Here is a 20,782-nt window from a genome sequence, read left to right as displayed (position 1 = left end):
TGAGGAAGGAGGACAGCATGAGGTCAAGGGGTGAATGGTCCAGGCTCTTCCAGAAGCATCCTCAATCCCAGGTCAATCGAGGCTTCCCTATCTTTGAGCAACAATCCACAGGACGCTGCCCTCAGGTCTTTTATTGAAACAAAAACCACAGTCCGATTTACAATGGCCACTTGTGTTCAAAAGGACCCAAGGACAGCAGAGAACAGGGTCGTAGGTTCTCTCCACCCTCTCCCTGGGATTCCTTCCTAGTGATCCAAGGCTGGTCGGTCTGTGACCAGAGCTGGCCGAGGGAGCCAGTCTCAAGGGTGATGCTGGACTTGCCTGGTCTGTCAGACGACGGGGTAAGAGCACTTGGAGCCAGCGAGGCAGTTTCAGGCCAAGAGGGGCCCATGGTGGCTGCCAAAGTCCAGTCCTGCTTCAGCTGCTCTTGTGAGCCCTCTCCTCCACGTACAACTGCATCTGTTAGAAGGAAACCATGCCGGTGGTGATGATGGTTAAAGGTCATGTTTCTGTGGCACTCTAAAGCTTACAGAGAATTATTATTACCACCACCACCCCCATTTCACAGATGGGAACACTGAGGCTCAAAGGAGGGATCAGAATTGTTCTATCTGGTGCCAGAGAGCAGTGGTTAGAAGTAACAGAGAAGCACATTTGGACTTGGTGGCAGGAAAAACATCCTAACCCCTATTCCCTAATGGGGGCCATCCAAAAGTGGCACAGGCTGCCTTAGGAAGTCATGAGCTTCTCTTGGCACTCTTCAAACAAGTCCACTTGCCCAAGATGTCACAGAAGGGATGCTTCTGGGGGGTAGGGATTAGACAGTTGGCCTCTAGGAACCTGCAAAAAGATCCAAGTGGGGACTTTTTCTGACCTGAGACAAATGCTCTCACTCAAGGGGTGGGTGACTGATCAGGGGACATGGGGAAATAGCCAAGGGCTGCCCACTCTCTGCCCTCTGCCCCACCCTCTAGGTGAGAGGAAGCTTGTCCACAGTGCCCTTGGCCAATCAAGATCAGACGGGTCAGGATTCCCTGCTAGGAGTCAGGGCTCTGCCCTGGGTATGGCTAGCAGGGTTATAGCTGTAAGGCACGGGAGAGACCAATTCCTTCCTGGAGAGTTTAAAATAATAGATTGGTTCTTCCTAAGCCTTCAACCAAAGGCAGCTTAGGAGGTCTCCTGGGGCTACGCTGGTCACAGCCACTAAGCCCCTCATAAGCATTCTCTAAGCATTGTGAAATCTGTCTCCTAGCAGTCACTGGGATGCCTAGGTCCCATTAAGTCCTTCCCACCCAGCTTCACCTTTAAAATGTCTGAGGTCATGGTCTTCAGTGGGATTAGCCGGGGGTCATGCATGTGCACATCTTGCTCGTCTGCCAAGATCCAGGGGAAGTCCTAAGAGCAAAGAGGGCAGAATTCCACAAGTTGAAGAGGGAAAACCCCTAGTTAAGAATCCCTGGATGACATTCTTAAAATAATAAACAGTATCTATCTAAAACCAATAACAAAGCATTATCTATAAAGGGGATAAACTTGAAACCTTCCCAGTAAGATCAGGGGTGAAGCAAGGATGTTCATTATCACCACTATTATTCACTATGGTACTAGAAATGCTAGCTATGGCAATAAAACAAGAAAAAGAAATGGAAGGAATTAGAATAGACAATGAAAAAACAAAACTATCAGTCTATGCAGATGATGGTATAGAGAACCCTAGGGAATCAACTAAAAAAGCTAGTTGAAACAATTAATAACTTCAGTAAAGTTACAGGATATAAAATAAACCCACATAAATCAATAGCATTTCTATATACTACCAACAAAACCCAGCAGCAAGAGATAGAAAAAGAAATTCCATTTAAAATAACTGCAGATAATATAAAATACTTGGTAGTCTACCTGCCAAGACAAACCCAGGGATTATTTGAACACAATTACAAAACACTTTTCATACATCTAAACAACTGGAGAAATATTAATTGCTTATGGGTAGGCCAAGACACTATACAGACAGTTCTCACTTTATGTAAACTCACATTACAAAAATCTGACCTTATGTAAAGAATTCTGAAAGAAATCCATATTCCAGAAAAACATCTATGTTAATTTTAATTCTATGTTTAATGTTGATTTTATGTTTAATTTTACTGTTTACATGACTATTCTCTCTCTCTCTCCCCTTCTTCTCCTCCTCCTTCTGGTTTCCCACCCCACACCCCCCCCACCCCCCCCCCAAAAAAAATCCTCCAAGTGAAGCAAAAGAACAGATGGGTGCTAACAATTGTCACATGAAAAAATGCTCTAATCACTGCTGATTAGAGAAATGCAAATTAAAACAACTCTGAGATACCACCCCACACCTTTCAAATTGGTTAACATGACAGGAAAGGAAAATGACAAATGCTAGAGGGAATATGGAAAAATTGGGACATTAATGTACTGGGGTTTTTTGGGGGCATTTAATCTCTCATCTTTTTTTTTCCAATTACATGTAAAGTCAAATTTTAACATTATTATTTTTTTAATTTTGAGTTCCACTTTTGTCCCTCCCTCCCTCTCCAAGATGGTAAGCAATTTCATATAGGTTATCTATGTGTAATCACATATAACGTTTCCATATTAGTCATGCTGTGAAAGAAGAAACACACCAAAAGAATAAAAAACACGTAAAAAATAAAAGTAAAAATAGTATGCTTTGCTCTGCATTCAGACTCCATCAGTTCTTTCTCTGGATGTGGATAGCATGTTTCTTCATGTGTCCTTTGGAATTGTTGTGGATCATTGTATTGCTGAGAAGAGCTAAGTCATTCATAGTTGATTATTCTTACAATGTTGTTGTTACTGTGTACAATGTTCTCCTGGTTCTGCTCACTTCACTCTGCATCAGATCATGTAAGTCTTTCCAGGTTTTTCTGAAATTGTCCTGCTCATCATTTCTTACAGCACAATAGTATTCTATCATCATACATCAGAATTTGTTCAGCCATTCCCCAATTGATGGGCAACCCCTCAATTTCCAATTCTTTGCCACCACAAAAAGAGGGGCTATAAATATTTTGGTACAAGTAGGTCCTTCCTCCCTTCCCCCCCTTTTTTTATTAATTTATTTTGAATTATCAACAATCACTTCCATAAGCTTTTGAGTTTTAAATTTTTCTCCCCTTCCCTCCCCAAGACAATGCGCAATCTGATATAGGCTATACATATACATTCCTATTAAACATACTTTCACATTAGTGATGTTGTAAGTAAGAATTAGAACCAATAGGAGGAACCACCAGAAAGAGGAAACAAAATACAACAGAAAAAAAAAAATAGCAAATAGTATGCTTTGATCTGCATTCAAACTTCATAGTTCTTTCTTCTTTGTGGATAGCATTTTCCATCACAAGGCCTTTGGAGATATCTTAGATTTCTATATTGCTGAGAAGGGTTAAGTCTATCACTATTAGTCATCGCACAATGTGGCTGTTATTGTGTACAACGTTCTTCTGGTTCTGCTCACTTCACTCAGCCTCAGACCATACAAGTGTTTTCAGGTTTTTCTGAAGTCTGCTTGCTCATCATTTCTTATAGCACAATAGTATTCCATTACATTTATATACCACAACTTGTTTAGCCATTTCCCAATTGATGGGCATCCTCTCAATTTCCAATTCTTTGTCACTACAAAAAGAGCTGCTATAAATATTTTTGTACATGTGGGTCCTTTTCCCATTTGTATGATCTCTCTGGGATATAGCCCTACAAGTGCTATTGCTGGGTCAAAGGGTATGCACATTTTTATGGCCCTTTGGGCATAGTTCCAAATTGTTCTCCAAAATAGTTGGATCATTTCACAACTCCACCAACAATACATTAGTGTTCCAATTTTCCCACATCTTATATCCAACATTTATCATTTTCCTGTTTTGTCATGTTGGCCAATCTGATAGGTGTGATGTGGTACCTCAGAGTTGTTTCGATTTTCATTTCTCTAATCAATAGTGATTTAGAGCATTATTTCATATGACTATAGATGGCTTTAATTTCTTCCTCTGAGAACTGCCTGTTCATATCCTGTGATCATTTATCAATTGGGAATGACTTGTATTCTTATAAATTTGACTTAATTCTCTATATATTTTAGAAATGAGGCCCTTAACAGAGACATTGGTTGTAAAAATTCTTTCCCAATTTTCTACTTTCCTTCTAAACTTGGTTGCATTGGCTTTGTTTGTGCAAAAACTTTTCAATTTAATGCAATCAAAGTTATCCATTTTGCTTTTCATAAAGTTCTCTATCTCCTGTTTGGTCATGAATTCTTCTGTTCTCCATAAATCTGACAGGTAAACTATTCCTTGCTCTCCCAGTTTGCTTATAGTATCAGCCTTTATATCTAAATCATGAACCCATTTTGACTTTATTTTGGCATATGGTGTGAGATTTTGGTCTATGCCTAGTTTCTTCCATACTCTTTTCCAGTTTTCCCAGCAGTTTTTTTCAAAGAGTGGGTTCTTATCCCAGAAGCTGGAGTCTTTGGGTTTATCAAATAACAGATTACTATAGTCATTGACTATTGTGTCTTGCATATTTAACCTATTCCACTGATTCACCACTCTATTTCTTAGCCAGTAGCAAGCAGTTTTGATGACTGCTGCTTTATAATACAATTTAAGATCTGGAATGGCTAGGCCACCTTCTCCTGCATTTCTTTTCCCTCCCCTTTTTTTAATCTCTCTGGGATACAGACCTAGTAGTGGTATTGGTGGATCAGAGGGTACACAGAGTTTGACTGCCCTTTGGATGTAGTTCCAAATTGCTCTGCAGAATCGTTGGATCAATTCACAACTCCACCAACAGTCACTAATGCATTGTTAATGAAGTCATAAACTAGCGTAGCCATTTTGGAGAGCAATTTAGAACTACACCCAAAGTGAGCACAATCAGGGAGTGTTGCACATAGTAACAGTGGTATCGTGAAGATGATTGACTGTGAAAGACTTGGCTGTTCTGAGCAAGACTTCACCAAGACAATCCCAAAGAAACCATGATGAAAAATGCCATCCTTCTCCAGAGAGAGAGCGAAAACCGATAAACTCTGAAGGCAGTTTGAAGCATATTTTTTTTAAACTTTATTTTTCTTGTTTTATTTTTTGTCTGTGCTTCTTTGGCAATATGGCTAATATGGAAATGTGTTTTTCATGACTTCACATGTATAATTGATATCAAATCAAACTGCTTGTCTTCTTAAAGAGGGAGGAGGGGAAGGAAGGAGGGAATTTGGAACTTAAAATTTTTTAAAATAATTGTTAAAAAACTGTACATGTAACTGGGGAAATAAAAATTTATTAAAGAAAGAAAAAAAAAAAGAATCCCAGGGAATCCCTTCCTGTTTTGAGCCATAGCACCTAGAGGGAGATCCCTTACAAGGCAGTCTTACAATCTGGCCTTTTTACCAATTGTCAAATTAGTCCCTGCCTTTCTTGATGTTCCAACCAAACCACTGGGAGTCTCCTCCCTACCTCCCAGCCTTGGCTAATCCTGTTGGACGTGTTTAGAATGTTTCCTGGCCCCACTTTCACTTGTTAAATTCTCACCCATCCTTTGTCCTATCTTTCCCCTTCTTTTTGTATTCCCAGCTTTTAGCACAGTGCCTGGCATACAGTAGGTGCTTAATAAATGCTTATTAACTGACTGATACACACAGACCTTTTGTTTTCACTTTCAGATTACAGATTTAGAGCTGGAAGGGGCCTCACAGGCCATCCAGTTCAGCCCCCTTGATTTTACACAGGGAGAAACCAAGGTCTGAACTTCACAGAGTACTTTGTGTGGCATCTCTCTAGTGCAGAGATTCCCCAACTCATTTGGTCTACCACCCCCTTTTCCCAAAAAAAAAAAAAAAATTACTCAGAGTCCCCTGGAAATCTTTCTTTCTTTCTTTCTTTTTGTTTTGGCGAGGCAATTGGAGTTAAGTGACTTGCTCAGGGTCACTCAGCTAATAAGTGTCAAGTGTCTGGTCTGAGACCAGATTTGAACTCAGGTCCTCCTGACTCCAGGGCAGGTTCTCCATCCACTGCACCACCTAGCTCTCCCAAAAATCTTTCTTTAACCCTTTAACTATTTTTTTGAAATCTGTGTCATTTCAAAAAATACATAATTTTTTTAAAACGACGCATCTTAAATTTAATAATTTATTATAAATTTATGGGCTTTTTTTTCCTGCATTGAAATTTTGATGACGCAATATTGTATCATGAAACCATATAGTATCATATTGCAAACAAGTTATTACCCATGCATATTCCTGCCCATGCAGGCTGGACTTCCCGACAATATACAACATGCTCACCCGTCAACACTTGCTCGTTAAGACCTGTCAGCAGACTTGACCACTGATCTGTTATAACTTGCATTTTGTGTGTTTATTTGGAAAATAATATAATCACTACAACTTTAACTGTTACATAACAGATGAAACATGTATGAACAGTTTTTCAAAATTTTATTACCTCTTCTTTCCTTATGCTTCCACCAACCCCTTATTTTTATTCAACGCCCCCCAATTGCACCTGAGGCTGCTACTGCCCCCTTGGATCGTTCCAGCATTCCCCAAGGTGGGCTGTATCCCCCCACTTCAGAAACCTCTGCTCTAGTGCACTTACCACAGATTTTTTGTGTCACGGTTATTTCCTAATATGCTCTGACTGGTTTCCCTTGTGTCTAGCAGAGCGCCTCTACAGAGTAGGTGCTTCATAAAAGCTTGTTGACTAATTTTATAGCTGTTTCTTCTCTCTCTATTAAGTCATGGATCTGACCCTCATGGAGCTCATAATCTCTCTAAGCAGGGCCTCAGTTTCCCCCAGCCATATGTCAACAGGGTCCATAAGCTCTTTATCCTTCCAAGTGGCCCCCCCAATCATACCACTACCCACCTTTTGCACACTGTGGGTCATTAATAATTTTTTAAAATTTAATAAACACTTATTAAGCACCTACTGTGTGCCAGGCACTGTGCTGGGGGATGAAAGGGCTTGGACCTCGAACAAGGGCTAGGCTTAGATCCCACAGATTTCCTTTTGAAGTGCACCCACACCCCTCTTCTCCCACCAGCCCTGTGATACCAGAAGGATGTTTTTCTCCTTCCCATTTTATGGGTGTCTCCTACTGGCTTAAGAAATGGCTGGTTCTGACAGGACCGCCTATTCCCGTAAAGGCCCAGAGACAGAGGCTCATCACTCAGCCGGCCACAGAGCAGACAGACTGTTTTGGGCAGAGAATCACCTGCTAAGCTGGGAAGGGGAGAGAGGACCACTCCCATATGCCATTGTATCTGTGATCCCTCCAATGGGACAGATGTCAACCCATCCCTGCCTATCTACCTAGTTCAAATCTCATCTGCCACCCTCCCTGAGCTCACCAAGGATGGTCCCCCCATCCCACTAGGATTCTTGCACAACTCCTTAGCATTGTGACTGCCAAAGTCAAGCAGCAGACTCTATAGTCACCGCCCCTTTCCTTCCCCACAAAATCCCAGACCCTGGAAGTACTGAGTGGTCCTGATTGGTGAGTAAAGGTCAACTCGCCCAACCCACCATTATCTACCTAGCAGGTCCCTGACTGTGCTTCAGACACTGGGCAGCTTGCCACTTGCCCTACGTTATCCACCCCTTGTACCCAGAGACCATGCCCCTCCTACCTGGGAGTTCATCCACTCAGCTTTGGACCTGCTGGTCTGAGGCTGGACTGTCCAGAGTACACAAGGTAGTCCAAACTCAGCCAACCCACTATATATCCAGGCAGCTCTAAACCATGTTTCTCATCCTGTCCAGCCACCCCAAGTGTCTCACCATCTTCCCTAACCCCTCTCACTGTCTTGGGATACACTAATCACATCAACACCACCTTCTGGAATGGGCACGACAGTCTTGACTTACGGCTCCATTCTGAATCCCTGCGATCCTCAGACCACAATCCTCTTCCTTTCCTGGCCTCCATCCCCAAATGTGTTGTATCCCCCAGAGGCTAAAGGTTATCTCTCTTAGGTATTCGTCTCCCCAGTGGATACACAGCACAGTGCGTGGCACACAGCAGGCACTTAATGAATGCTTTTTCATTCACTCATTCATACTGACTTCAGTGGTTCACAGGTGAGGAATCAGGTGGAGGGAGGGAAACAGACCGCTCCAAGGTCACACAGCAAGTCCTGTCAGAAGCAAAACTAGAGACGGGATGTCCTCAAGACATTACCATCACAGACCAGAACTCACCTTGATCACCTGAATCTTCTCCATGTTTCGTGTGGCTGCTTCCCGCGTGTGGACCAAGACAGTGAAGGTGCAGCCTGCATCAGGGAGGAAGGGACATATCAAAGCAGGAAGGGAAGGGTGGTACTCCTGAGAGGAAGCCTGATCACGCTCCTGTCTCCTTTCCATCTGGCCTCCCCAGCTGGTCGAGCTCTAGCATAGTGCTCTGGCCTCTGAATACTCACAGTAAAATGACCCGGGGCCTGCACAGCTGGACCCAATATCCAAGGCCAGTTTCCTTCAAGGCCATCCCCACTTGAGCCCACTCAAAGCCTCTGTCCTTTTGGCACTCCCTGGTCTAATGAAGACTAAATATAGATGTGGAAAGACTTAAAGACAGTCTCTTTTTACAAAAGAGCCCTGCATGAACGTATATAAGTAGAAATGGTCACAGTGGAAATAGACTACAGCCACACTAAAGGAGAGTGGATGGTGTGATTGAACCCAGGAGGAATAAGTCCATCCTGGAAGACTTCCAGGAGGTGGCAAGGGGGAAGCTAGGCTCTGAAGAATGGGAGGGGTACAAATGGCTTCATGAAAGAGGCAGAGTGATGGGCTGGGTTGGAGCATGTGTGGCACTGGACCAAGGTGTGTGCACCCCCAGGAGCATTCGGGGGAATTCAGCTCAGCCTGAGGAACAGCCTCCAGGAAGCTCCCCTGCAGGCCCATCCGCAAGGACAGATGCCCAATGGGACGGGCTCCAATCCAGGAGAGGACAGACAGGAAAAAAACCAGCAAACACCCAAAGCCCAGGAGTCAGAACACTCAACAGGGCCTACCTGGGAACTGTGGTCCAGGGACAGATGCCCAACGGGATGGGCTCCAATCCAGGAGAGAACAGACAGGAAAAAAACCAGCAAACACCCAAAGCCCAGGAGTCAGAACCCTCAACAGGGCCTACCTGGGGGGTTGTGGTCCAGGACGGCATCACAGACGCTGATCTTCAGGATGAAGGCACGAAGCAGCTGCTCCACATGGGACAGCAGAGAGTCTGAGCTGGGAATGAGAGGAGCTGGTGACCCCCCTGTGTGCGCTGGAGGGAGTTTTCACCAACAGGCCTCACCCACCCAGTGAAAGTCAGGCTGGAGCCTTGGAAGATCATCTCAGTTAATTCTCCTCCTTTTACAGATGGAGAAACTAGGGCCCAGAGACAGGAAGCCACTTGAAGAGATGAAACTGGAACCCAAAATCCCTGACACCCAGGTCAGGTGGTCTTTTCACTAAAGCCACATAAGTGGAGTCTACCGAAGGGTTCTGGGTCCCCTCCATCAGTCTGCCCCATTTTTTGGGTCTCCTAAGCACATCAGTATGGGGCTTTAGCACGATACTGCTAGATGGGGACAAAAAACAAGAGGAGGAGAATTGAAGACATGGGTTCAAATCTTCACTCTGCTCCCTGGTGACCTTGGATAAATCACTTTACCTTCCAGCCTTTTTTTCCTCTGTAAAATTGGGTAGTGGAAGTCCTAGATCCCTCTGAGCTCCCTTCTAGATACAGCCCTAAGATCCTATGAGAATGCCAAGCTACACATAGGTATGCCCTTCTTTGACCCTCCTCAGCCTCAGTTCTTCACCCCTAAAATCTGGAGGTTAGATCAGGCCCTCTGGCAGTCTGAGGAAGTCTGTGGACAGACCCCTTTTCAGAACCATGTTTTTAAATGCCTAAAAAATAAAACACATAGGACTATAAAAAAAGCCACTTCTACTGAAATGTGGTTATCAGATTATTAGAAAATAAGCTCATGGGGTCAAGTCAAGAACCCCAATGTTCTCTGTGATGAGGTCCTTTCTGGTTCTATCAGACATCCCACGTTGGGACATTCTCTAGTCTAAGGTTCCTCCTCTCTGACATTTTCTGAGCTAGGATCCCTCTAAGTTCTATTATTCTGGGTCCTAAGGGTCCCACCTAGCTCTAACATTTTAACAGTGTTCTAAGCTCCTAAGTTCTCCCTTCTAAGACCACGTTCTTCTTTATCCCAGCAATCTTCCCAGCAAAAGTCCCAGAGTTCTGGGCTTACCTGATAGAAAGCAGGGGAGGCTGAGTGATTTCGAAGACAAATCTCTCCACTGGGTGGTGCTCTTTGTCCAAAATCACCACCACGACCTTTTCCACATCATTCTGCAAACAGAGGTCATCCCATCCCACAGCAACATCAACCACAGCAACCATAACAATTTAGAAACCAGCATTTTAGCACCCACATCCTTCCCAGGCATCCCACAGCAGGCAGAGAGACCCAGAACACAAACCTCCAAGTCCCTCCATAGGTCAGAGTTACGAAAATCACCTAAAGTCAGTCGGTGCCCAAAGACCGCTGCTTTTACTGCCTTCTACTCCTGAAGTCAGTCAACAATCAAGTCAATAAGCATTTATTAAGTGCCTTCTATGTGCCAGGCACTATGCTAAGGGTTAAGGATAAAAAGAAAAGTAAAACCAGCCCCTGCACTCCAGGACTTGGCTTCCCAATGGGAGAGAACAACTATGTGCAGACGATGTGAATGGAAGATAATGGTGGTGGGGGGAAGGCACACAGTAGAGCAATCTGGGCATTGAATTTTGACTGTGTGTGTGTGTGTGTGTGTGTGTGTGTGTGTGTGTGTGTGTGTGTTTGTGATTTCATTCGATACCACCTAGTAAGGAAGCTCCCTTCACCTATGCAGATATCAACTGTTCTTTACCTTGCCAAAGAGAGTTGCCTGGGCACCAAGAGGTACCAATCCTGGTTTGCCCAAAGGCCATCGTGCCAGTATGTGTCAGGCCAGCTCTCTATCATTGTGCCATCCTGCACCTCTGTATATCATGTAACCAATACATGAGAGAAATATGGCGCAGGAGACAAAAAGCTGGGCTGCATCTGGATTCAGAGGATCATAGCTTTAGAGGCAGAGGGGGCATTAGAGACTATTTACTGTCTCATTTCAGAGAAGAGGAAACAGAGGACCCAGGTTCAAATCCCCACTCAGCTACTTATTACCTCTGTGAATTTGGGTAAGCCATTTTAACCCATCTAGGTCTCAGTTTATCAGACTGTAAAATGAAGAGGCTGGACTAGATGATCTCTAAGGACCCTTCAGCCCTAGATCTAGTCAGATGACCCGTCTCAAAGCTCAGCCAGAATCCATGACCCCCAGAGAAGCACAAGTGAGGCAGTGAGAAAGGACCAGAGGGATTGGGGAATCTGGAGGGCAGGGGCAGCACCATTACTACTCACCTTCTCCAGCAATGGCTTAACACAGTGTAGGGTATCTTGAATGTACTGATTCAGCTCCGGATGGCAGGACATCTGTTCATAGAAGAACCAAGAAAGAGGTCCTTGGGATAATCACTCAGCATTTATTAAGCTCCGACTATGCACACAGAGCAGATGCTGAGGATACAGAGACCAAAAAAGAGTAAAACTATCTCTGCCCTAAAGCCACAAGCAATCTGACTGCAACAGAGCCAAGGAAGAAACAAGGAAGAAGAGAAAGGGAATAAGGGTGGAATGGAGGGGCCCAAGAACTGCTATCCCCACCCTCATCTCCCCTGGGTCAGTGGTTATCAATGGGCATGCCATGTTGTCGGGTGTGCCACAAAATGTTGCATGTAATCAGAGGTAAAGGGTCATTTGTAAATAATTTTTATATAAATTTGACTTTACCAGCATATGCACCAAAGTGAGTCAAGTATTCACAAAATTAAAAAAAAAAAAACACAATTTGCCCATTACCCATAGGCTCAAGACACCTCAGAACACACAGAGCCTTGAACTCACAAGAAACAAAAATGGCAGCTCTTAGTGAGGGGAAAACTTTGTGTATGTATCACATGCCTCCCAGCTGCCAATTTAAATCTTCAGCATGGAGAGCAATTTGGAACTATGTCCAAAGGGCTATAAAACTGTGCAAACCCTTTGACCCAGCAATACCATCACCAGGTCTGTACTCCAAAGAGATCAAAGGAAAAGGAAAAGGACCTATACGTACTAAAATATTTATAGAGGGTTTTTTTTGTAGACTCATGGTGGAAAATGCTATCCACATCCAAAGAACTATGGAGTGTGAGTGCAGATCAAAGCATACTATTTTCCCTTTTTTTGTTTGTTTTTTCTTTCTTATAGCTTTTCCCTTCTGTTCTGATTCTTCTTTCACAACACGACCAATGTGGAAATATGTTTAACATGATTGCTTGCCATCTTCAGGAGGGAGAAAAAAAAATTCAGATCTCAACATCTTATAAAAATGAAAGTTGAAAACTATCTTTACTTGTAATTGGAAAAACAAAATACTATTAAGTGGAAAAAAAATTAAAAATAGATTACTGTTAAAAAACTTTTCCTTGTGGCAATTGAGGAGATACTCATCAATTGGGGAATAGCTGAATAAGTTCTGGTATAGGAATGTGATGGAATACTATTGTGCCATAAGAAATGATGAGCAGGATGGCTTCAGAAAAACTTGGGAAGACTCACATGAACTGATGCAGAGTGAAGTGAGCAGAACCAGGAGAACATTGTGCAAAGTAACAGCAACATTGTAAAGATGATCAACTGTGAATGACTTAGCAATTTTGATCAAGACAATGATGCAAGACAATTCCAAAGGATCCATGATGAAAAATGCTATCTACTTCCAGAGAGTGAACTGATGAGCTCTGAATGCAGATTAAAGCATATTTTTTTTCTCTGCGTTTTCTTTTACAACACAGTTAGTACAGAAATATAGTTTGAAAGACTACACACGCATAACTGATATCAAATCAGCCTTCTCAAGGAGGGGAGAAAGGCAGCAGGAGGGAGGGACAGAATTTGGAATGCAAATTTTTGAAAAATGATTGTTAAAAATATTTTTACACATAATTGGGAAATATTTAATGAAATAAATGAAAATATATTTTTAAAAATAGAAAAAAAAATCTTCCGCATGCCCTGAAGGCAAAGAATACTGTGGCATTAGCAAAAAAAAAAAAAAAAAAAGATTTAAAGGCTACCACCCTAGAACAGTTCAAGGTTCTATCTTTAATGAGGGGACAATGGAGATATTTAGAAGAAGGCCTAGCCATCCTTCACCACTGGGGACACCACCACTCTCACAAGGATACCCTCCCAATAAGCCCAATTTTCCCTTAATGTTAACCCTTCCAAGGGGAGCTAGGTGACACAGTGCACAGAGAGCCAGGCCTGGAGTCAGGAAGCCCTGAATTCAAATCCAGCCTATGACACTTACTAGCTCTGTGATCCTGGGCAAGTCACTTAACCCTGCTTGTCTCAGTTTCCTTATCTATAGAATGAACTGGAAAAGGAAATGGCAAACCACTCCAGTATCTCTTCCAAGAAAACCCCAAATGGGGTCAGGGAGAGTCAGATACAGCTGAAAAGACTGAACAACAACAAAACCCTTCCATATGTTGTCTCCCCCATTAGAATCTAAGCTTCTTTGATTCTGTATTTATACTAAACACAGTCAGTGTTTAATAAATGCTTTTCATCCATTCATACCACCTGAGCTCCAACTTAATTCAATTTAACAAAAAAAAAATTACAACTACAAAAAACATCAGTCTCCATCCTAGAACAGCATTTCATTATTAACAGTAAGCCTTTACATGGTGCTTTACAAATGTGATCTTCTTTTATCCTCACAACAACCTTGGGAGGGAGGTGCTATTATTATTTCCACTTTACTGCTGAAGAAACTGAGGCAAACAGAGGGTGAGTGGCTTGCCCACAGTCACAGACAGTAAGTATCTGAGGCCAGATTTGAACTCAGGGCTTGATGTCTTCATCCATTACATGTCAGGGAATAGGCTAGGAAATGGGATTAGAGAGACAAAATGAAGCCACGCTGTCATCAAGGAGGGGAGATCCCATGCTTTCTCGCTGCTGTGCAAAGTGGGAAGATCTTCTATCCTTCTTAAGACTCGACTTCCACTCTTCAAAGGGGAAAAAAGCACTCCCTCCACCAAAGCAGATCAGCCCCTTCATCTTCTCTGACACTAAAGTCTTGACTCATCTAAGGTCACACAGCCAGTAGGTGTCAGAGGTCGGAACCGCACTCAGGGCCAGCTCTCTACTCCCTATGCCAGCTGCTTCTCTGAGGGCTTCAAGCTTCACCTGATTCTCAAAATCAGAATAGGGCCAAAAAGCCCTATGTGGGAACCCAGAGGCCTTTCCTGAATCCTTCAGTCTCCAGTGCATTCCCCTGTAATATTGTTCAGTTGTTTTTCAGTCGTGTCCAACTCTTCATGACCCCATTTGGGGTTTTCTTGGCGGAGATACTGGAGCGGTTTGCCATTTCCTTCTCCAGCTCATTTTACAGATGAGGAAACTGAGGCAAACAGGGTAAAGTGACTCGCTAGTAAATGTCTGAGGCTGGTTTTTACTCAGGTCTTCCTGACTCCAGGCCAGACCAGTGAGCTCTGCGTACTATCCCCGCCACCTCCCCCCACCTCCCACCTATGTCAGCTGCCCATATCACCCTGCAGTATTATCCTGTATTTATTTTGTATATACATGCACACATGTTTGTTTTCCCAAAAAGAATATAAACCCTTTGAGGGCAAGATTCTTTTACTTGCCTCTGTATCCCCAGCACCTGGTGCAAAGTAGGTCCATGATAATAACAATACTAATAAATGTTGATTGATCTTACACTATCCATCTATTACCTTTTTTCCAAGTTGGGTGGGGTTAGGGGGTAGAGGAAGAAGGGAGGAAGGATAAAGAAATACAACTGTTGTGTTTGCTCCTATCAAATAAGGGGAAGAGAGCATATAAAAGGGAGTAGTGACCAGGGAGGGCCATTTTGGTTAGGAAAGTTATGGTGGAGCGAGCCAACAAAGAGCAGTAGATTGACACATTCTTTCCATGGACCACAGCAGTAGCTGATTTGATTATGGCCCCAGCATTGGAGGGGGTGGACGCTTCCTATCTCTTTCCCATTCCAAATCTGGTTAGGCGACATTAAGGGAGGTTTAGGATTGGTTAAAGCCCAACCAGGCACTCAGAGACAAGGAGACTTAATGAATGAAAGAACAATTTTCTGGGTAGCTTCTCTGACTTAGCTGTCTTCTCTCCCTGAGATCATCTAGGAAATTTTTTCTTTCCCAGTCAACAATTTCAGAGGAGATTAGGGGAAGGATGATTTCATTTTTAAGTGGGTCAGGAAAAATGGAGGGATCTGGGGATCTCAGATGCCAAGGAAGGACCAGCGGTCAGCTTCCCAGGGCTCGAGGGCTCAGGAGAAAAGTCAGGAAGCCCTCCAAGACAAGAGGGTGAAGCTCAGCTTTCACTGTTCTTCCTTTCTCACCTGGGACATTCCTTTTCTCAGAACAGGACTCTAAAAACTTCCACAGATTAGAAGAATCTCAGAGGTGGGAAAGACTGAAGAGGGCAGCTAGTCAAACCTGTGCCAAGAAGGAATCCCAAAGAAACCCAAGACACAGGTCTGCCCCCGCCCCCAACCCCCACCATATTTCTCCAAAGACCCATTGAGGATTCCTGGAGCCTCCCTCATCTCCCGAACTCTCTAACCCACCGTGGAAGTCCAGGATCAAGGCAGCTAGGTATCCTACTGGGCCTAGAGTCAGGAAGACCTGAGTTCAAATCCTCAGATACTTACTAGCCATCTGACCCTGTCTCACCCTCTATTTGCCTCAGTTTTATCAATTGCAAAATGAAGATAATAATAGTCCCCACCTCCCAGGGTTGTTTTGAGAATCAAATCTGATAATATTTGGAAAGCACTGAGCACAGCGTCTGGAACACAGTAGGCTCTACATAAATGCTAGCTGTTATTTTTTAAGACTGCTTCTAGTCCCCAGCAAGGTGCTACTGTTTAGTGATTTCTTTTGAAGCTTCCTTTCGGAACCACGGACTTGGAAGGAGCTCAGAGGTGATCTAATCCCACCAACACCTTCAAGGCTCAGTTCCAAGTGTGGGAGCTTGACGCAAGGCTTTTCCTGTATCCCTCCGCTGCTAAATACTTCCCCCTGAAATGCTATCCTGTATTTGTTCTGTATTTCCTACATCCATGTCATTTTCCCCAAGAGACATCAAATCAGGGAGCAGGAGAAACTACGTTGGAAATGCAGTCAGTGACCGCTTTTCATTTCCCATCAACTGCTTTTCTGGAACACCAGGTCTCCCCCAGGGTAAGCTCATCACCTGAAATCTCATCATCCTGGAAATTAATCCAGCCTGGACATTCATCACCACAGCTGCCCCTCCCCACGGACTGGAGGGAGGGGCAGCAAACTCCTCACAAAGCCTTCCTTTATTGAACTCAGAACTTCCCCAGCTAAGCCGGCTTCCTTCCCTTCCATTTGACTGTAAGCTTGTTGAGGGTAGGGACTGTCATTCTTGTTCTTATTTGTATCCCTAGCATTAAGTACAGTGCCTGGCACGAAGTAGGTGCTTAATAAATGTTTATTGACTACCTTCCCGACCTTGGACAATTCGATAAACATTTATTAAGTACCTACTTTTGCCAGGCACAGTACAAGTGCTGGGGATACAAGAGAAGAGCCATGCCACCTCTGTTGGCCTCAGTTTCTTCACCTCTAAACCGAAGAGGATTGAATCACATAATCCCTGGGGCTCCTTCCTGCTGTGGAGCTATGACACCCCCAAAAGTGAGCATCTAGCTTCCACTTGACGATTTCCTAGTCACAAGGCACCCACTATCCCCTAAAAAAGTCCACCCTGCTTCTCAACAGCTGTTAGAAAATTTTCCTTATATCCAACCAAAATCTGCCTCTCTGCCACTTTCACCTGGTTCTATCTTTTGGGGCCAAAAGAAGAAGTCAAAACCCCCCTTCCACGTAGGCATCCTTTGATCTATGAAAATAGACATCTGGCAAGCGTGTTTGAAATGACACCGATACGGCATGCTCTCCTGTCCCCTCGTCCCCTCCTCCCCCTGGACCCAAGTGAGTTTATCAACAATGTCCCTCATAAAATGAGTTGACCAAGAGCCAAATATCCTCACAGCTCTATCCCCTACCTGGACAGGCACATTGTATTTCTTTCTCTTCTGGAAGATTCCAATAGGGTAAACCTCTCGGACATAGAGGATGAGATGCACAGCCACTTCCAAGAATTCACAGAGAACATCAGCCACCACTGGAAACAGAGAAACACGCTCTGAGGTGCTTCTGGGTGAGCAACGGGCAAGATTCACACCCAGTGACCCCAACACCACAGCCAGCCTGGCGTCAGCTCTCCAGCAGGAGCCCCTGAAAAACTGAGAGCTCTTACCTTGTCCAAAGTTAAGGTCCTGCCGAGTGAGAGTGGTCATTCTTCTGGCCACCTGGGAGAGGAGAAAGAAGGCATAGTCTCTTACGGCTCAGCCTAATTGTACCCACTGGCCCACCAAACCCAAAGGGGCAAAGGGGTGCTTAGATCCACATAGGTAAAGAAATAGAACCCTAAATTATTATTATTATTATACAGATTTAAATTTATATAAATAAAGAAAATTATTATTAAATTATCAAACTTATACAATTAATTAAAGTTGAATTAAGAACTCAAGAAGCCCTTATACTTCCAGCGGAGACTTTATCTGCCACCCAGACTGGTGGGTTCAGACTGCTGTTGATCCCTTCTTCCAAATGGTAAAGGAAAGTCTACAAAACCCTACTGCTGAGCACCATCCCTATTACTCCCCTGAATCCTAACAGCTGGAGACACCGTTAGGACAGCCTAGGCTGCAATGATATTCCTATATAATAACAATGATAATAATGGCTAACGTTTATATAGCGACGTTTGCAAAGTGCTTCACATGTATTATTTCATTTGATTCCTAACAATCCTATAAGAATATGAGCTCCTCAAGGGAAGGGACTGTTTCATTTTGCCTTTGTTCTGGTATCTCCAGTACCTAGTACACGTAGTTAGCATTTAATAAACGTTTATTGAATAAATGAGTGAGCAGACTAGCCTTCACCCTCCAGGTTCCCACACTCTAAGGCCTCAGAAGCCAATTCTGTGTAAGGGATGGGGATGAGAAGACAAAAAAAATGAAATGAAACCGTCTCCAGCCTCCAGGAAGTTTAAGAAAAATTGACCAGAGTCGCGGGACCAAACAAACACGAGGGTAGTAGGGACGGGTGACCAGGTTTCTGGGGAGGGAGAGGGGTCCCACGGTAAAATGAGCATGGCCCCCTTCTTCCAGGCGCCTGGAGTGTAGCTAGGGGCTCGCGTTTGCCAAGCCTAAACCGGTCATCTGGACCCAGGCCCTCCCACGCCCAAGTCTGCAGGCAGAAGAGGGCCCAGGAAAGTTCAGTCTCCACGTCTCCCTTCCTGGGATTTCCAGGATGGTGGGGGGTCGGAGGAGGTGGGAGGCAGGAAGGGGCGCCCCTAGAAGGGTCGCCTGAAAATGAGGACCCCCGGAACATGCAGCTGCCGTGGAGGCGGCGGGGGAGAAGCATCCTGGAAAGGAGGGCGATCTGGGAAGGGGAAAGGCTGCTAGCCTCCCTGCCGCGCTCGGACAGTGCACATCTGGCTCCGGCGGCGGGTCCAGGGCACAGCGGGCACACTGGCAGCGGCAGCAGCAGCTGGGCAGCGCCCTGCACCCCTCTCCGCTATACAATGCCCACCCGCCCGGCACCCCTCCTCCCTTCGACCCCAGGGGACCAGTACCGGCTGCTGGCACTCAGCGCGGGGCGAACGAACCCAGACGCTCGGCTCCGGCTCCGGCTCCGGCTCCGGCTCCGGCTCGCCTCCAGCTCCTTCTCTACCCGCGGCCCCAGCGCGGAACCCCGCTCTTCCAGGCGCGCGGCGGGGTGACGTCCCACCGCCTCCCACCGGGTCCTAGCGCCCGCCAGATAGCGGGCTCCGCCCCTATCCCGGGCCCGCGCCAACGCCTCTCCCCGCCCCTCCCCTTCGCGCTCCGCGGAGCCTCCTGCGGCGGGGATGCTGGCGACATCTGGCCAGGTGGGAAGGAGCCGCGAAGCCGGGGATGCTTTACAAGCCCTGTCCCCAAGCCAAAGAAACCTTAGAGATCATCAAGTGAGATTTTATTTGTAAAGCGATCAAATAGTAAGCGCTACATGTTAGTTATTATTATTATCTTTTACATGAAGCCTTTCTTTCAACATCCCCCCAATTCTTCCTTCCCAAACGACTTTACTAGCTAACTACCTTGTATATACTTAGCAATGCACTAAATACGGGCACTGGGCAAGTCACTTAACCTCGGCCTCAGTTTCCTCAGCTGTAAAATGGGCATAGCGATAGCTCCTAGCTCGCAGGGTTGTTGTGAGGATCAAATGAAATACCATATGTAAATAACTTTGCAAACCTTAAATGTTAGCTATTATTATTGTTATGTTTGTATTTATTAACTTTATATTTATGGTGGATATATTTTTGTATGTATTCATTGTCTCCCTTATTAAAATGTAACCTCAATTCTTTGTTATAAAGGATAGCTCTAGGGGAGGGGGAGGCAGATAGATACAACAGGAAATCTAGTCGATGTAAAAAACGAAAGATATAAATAAAATTTTATTTTTGTACTCCTTTTTTTTTTGGCTAGGCAATGGGGTTAAGTGACTTGCCCAGGGTCACATAGCTAGTAAGTGTCAAGTATCTGAGACTGAATTTGAACTCAGGTCCTCCTGACCCCAAGGCTACAGCTCTATCCACTGCCCCACCTAGCTGCCCCCAATAAAATTTTATTTTTTAAAAATAGTAACAACTGGCTCAGATTCTTATAATCTAGCCAATAGCTTACTAATGGTCAGACTCCTCAAGAGTCTGCCCAATATGACGGATGTTCTAATAATGTTCTTGTCTTTGGCTAAAAAAAAATAATAACAACAAGTAGCATTCATGTAGCGCTTTTTAGGGTTTATAAAATGCTTTACGTGTATTAAGTCAACGTAAACTCATTGTGAATAGGGATTGTTTTATTTTTTGTACTTGTATTCCCAGCTCCTAACACAGGCCTGGCACGTAGCAGATGCTTAATAAACTCTTGTTGATTGATTGACCTTTGACCAACCAGTTCATTTTACAGAGATTAAATTATTTTCCCCAGGTCACCACAGATAGAAAGGTTAACGATCAAACTGCTAATTCAGGAATCTAACCTGGAATATTTGCTCATCCTTATCGGAAGTCTATCTCTAGCCTTTAGCCAAAGGGTATTCACATTTATGTAAGGCAGCAGTTCAAAGTTCATTAACACTTTCACTTGTGAGGGTGAATATAAGCTCCATGGGAGTAGGGACTTTTCCATTCCTTGTTTTAGGTCTCCAGCGCCTGGCACTTAGTAGGTGCCTAATACTAGGTGCTGATGATTGCCTGATTGTGACCCCTCCCAGGAGTATTTGCTTTCCTGCTGACCCACTGGAAGGAAAGGATTGTGGGGTTAATGGGAGAAGGCAATTTATCCCCCAGGGAGTCATAGTAGTATAGTGAAATGAATGGCAGTTCTGAAGTCAAAAAGAGCTGGGTTCAAATCCTGACTACTACCTCTGTGACCCCCCAAGCAAGCTGCTTAAG

General features: G+C 44.4%; 1 protein-coding gene across 2 annotated transcripts; it reads right to left on the bottom strand.

Moving 5' to 3' along the window:
- Positions 1-116: 116 nt before the first annotated feature.
- Positions 117-19,011, bottom strand: MAD2L2 (mitotic arrest deficient 2 like 2). Of its 2 annotated transcripts, XM_027843875.1 has the most exons (9): positions 18,914-19,011; positions 17,525-17,576; positions 17,271-17,389; positions 11,501-11,572; positions 10,307-10,407; positions 9,190-9,284; positions 8,253-8,326; positions 1,303-1,395; positions 117-459 (listed from the first exon to the last, which is right to left on the bottom strand). In XM_027843875.1, the coding sequence occupies exons 2-9, from the start codon at positions 17,562-17,564 to the stop codon at positions 418-420; spliced, it is 636 nt and encodes a 211-aa protein (XP_027699676.1). In that variant the 5' UTR covers positions 17,565-17,576; positions 18,914-19,011; the 3' UTR covers positions 117-417. The 2 variants fall into 2 exon arrangements, with proteins under 2 accessions (XP_027699676.1, XP_027699674.1); XM_027843873.1 differs by having other exon boundaries at positions 117-1,395.
- Between the last annotated feature and the right edge of the window lie 1,771 nt (positions 19,012-20,782).

This window comes from Vombatus ursinus, unplaced genomic scaffold (genome assembly GCF_900497805.2).
Source record: "Vombatus ursinus unplaced genomic scaffold, bare-nosed wombat genome assembly UNPS02014932.1, whole genome shotgun sequence".
NCBI classification, from domain to species: Eukaryota; Metazoa; Chordata; class Mammalia; order Diprotodontia; family Vombatidae; genus Vombatus; species Vombatus ursinus.
The sequence above is the reverse complement of the archived record's forward strand: the minus strand, read 5'-3'. Positions and strand labels throughout refer to the sequence as shown.

Bases quoted from the DNA above. Each gene is read 5' to 3' on its own strand.
- MAD2L2 (XM_027843873.1), bottom strand. From the start codon at position 17,564: ATGACCACTCTCACTCGGCAGGACCTTAACTTTGGACAAG. The intron at 11,573-17,270 runs GTAGGGGATAGA...TTCTATGAACAG, and splicing joins AATACAATGTGCCTGTCCAG to ATGTCCTGCCATCCGGAGCT. The intron at 1,396-8,252 runs GTGAGTTCTGGT...CTTTGCTCTTAG, and splicing joins AGAAGATTCAGGTGATCAAG to GACTTCCCCTGGATCTTGGC.